This window comes from Seriola lalandi, unplaced genomic scaffold, assembly GCF_002814215.2.
Source record: "Seriola lalandi dorsalis isolate HSWRI2012SDOR001 ecotype SW California unplaced genomic scaffold, Sedor1 jcf7180002054466, whole genome shotgun sequence".
In the NCBI taxonomy this organism is placed as follows: Eukaryota; Metazoa; Chordata; class Actinopteri; order Carangiformes; family Carangidae; genus Seriola; species Seriola lalandi.
In genome coordinates this window covers 240,329-241,004 of record NW_019525019.1, presented here as the reverse complement: position 1 = coordinate 241,004, position 676 = coordinate 240,329, and the positions used below count along the sequence as shown (strand labels likewise).

Sequence of the window (676 nt, the reverse complement as noted above, 5' to 3'; positions counted from 1 at the left end):
CTCCTCCAGATGCTCCAAAGCTTCTCTCTGTGTCAGTGAGTCCCTCTGGTGAGATAATGGAGGGCAGTTCAGTGAATCTGACCTGTAGCAGTGATGCTAACCCAGCACCTAATTACACCTGGTACAAGGAGAACCAAACACTGCTTCAAGGACCAGAAGGAGTTTATCATTTCTCCTCCATCAGCTCTGAGGACAGAGGGAACTACTACTGCAAGTCTGAGAATAAACATGGACAGATTCTCTCTAAGTCTCTATCTATAGACGTCCAGTGTAAGTCACAATTTATTTGTCATGATACAGAGGTCTATACAAGTCATGCATGCTAATTTTAATTGTGCACGTCTTCATATGTTGTTAATGTTTGTTGTTCCAGATGCTCCAAAGCTTCTCTCTGTGTCAGTGAGTCCCTCTGGTGAGATAATGGAGGGCAGTTCAGTGACTCTGACCTGTAGCAGTGATGCTAACCCAGCAGCTAATTACACCTGGTACAAGGAGAATGACCGTAAACTTCCCAGTCAACAACCACAGCTCTTCTTCAGCTCCATCCAGCCCTCTGAGTCTGGAGAGTATTACTGTACAGCTGAGAATGAGATGGGGAGGAGGACATCAGCACACGTCTTTATTGATGTAAAATGTGAGTGAGGCAGTTTATTTTAAAATCTATATAAAGCTGATT

General features: G+C 43.9%; 1 protein-coding gene across 1 annotated transcript in view; it reads left to right on the top strand.

The window, feature by feature from the left end:
- LOC111658781 (B-cell receptor CD22-like) overlaps window positions 1-676 on the top strand; it is a gene marked incomplete at its 5' end in the record, with an annotated part of 12,303 nt that overhangs the window by 2,147 nt on the left and 9,480 nt on the right. The window contains 2 exons of the mRNA XM_087175399.1: window positions 10-270; window positions 374-634. Of these exons, the coding sequence (XP_087031525.1) occupies window positions 10-270; window positions 374-634 (522 nt within the window). The remainder of the gene's footprint in view (window positions 1-9; window positions 271-373; window positions 635-676) is intronic.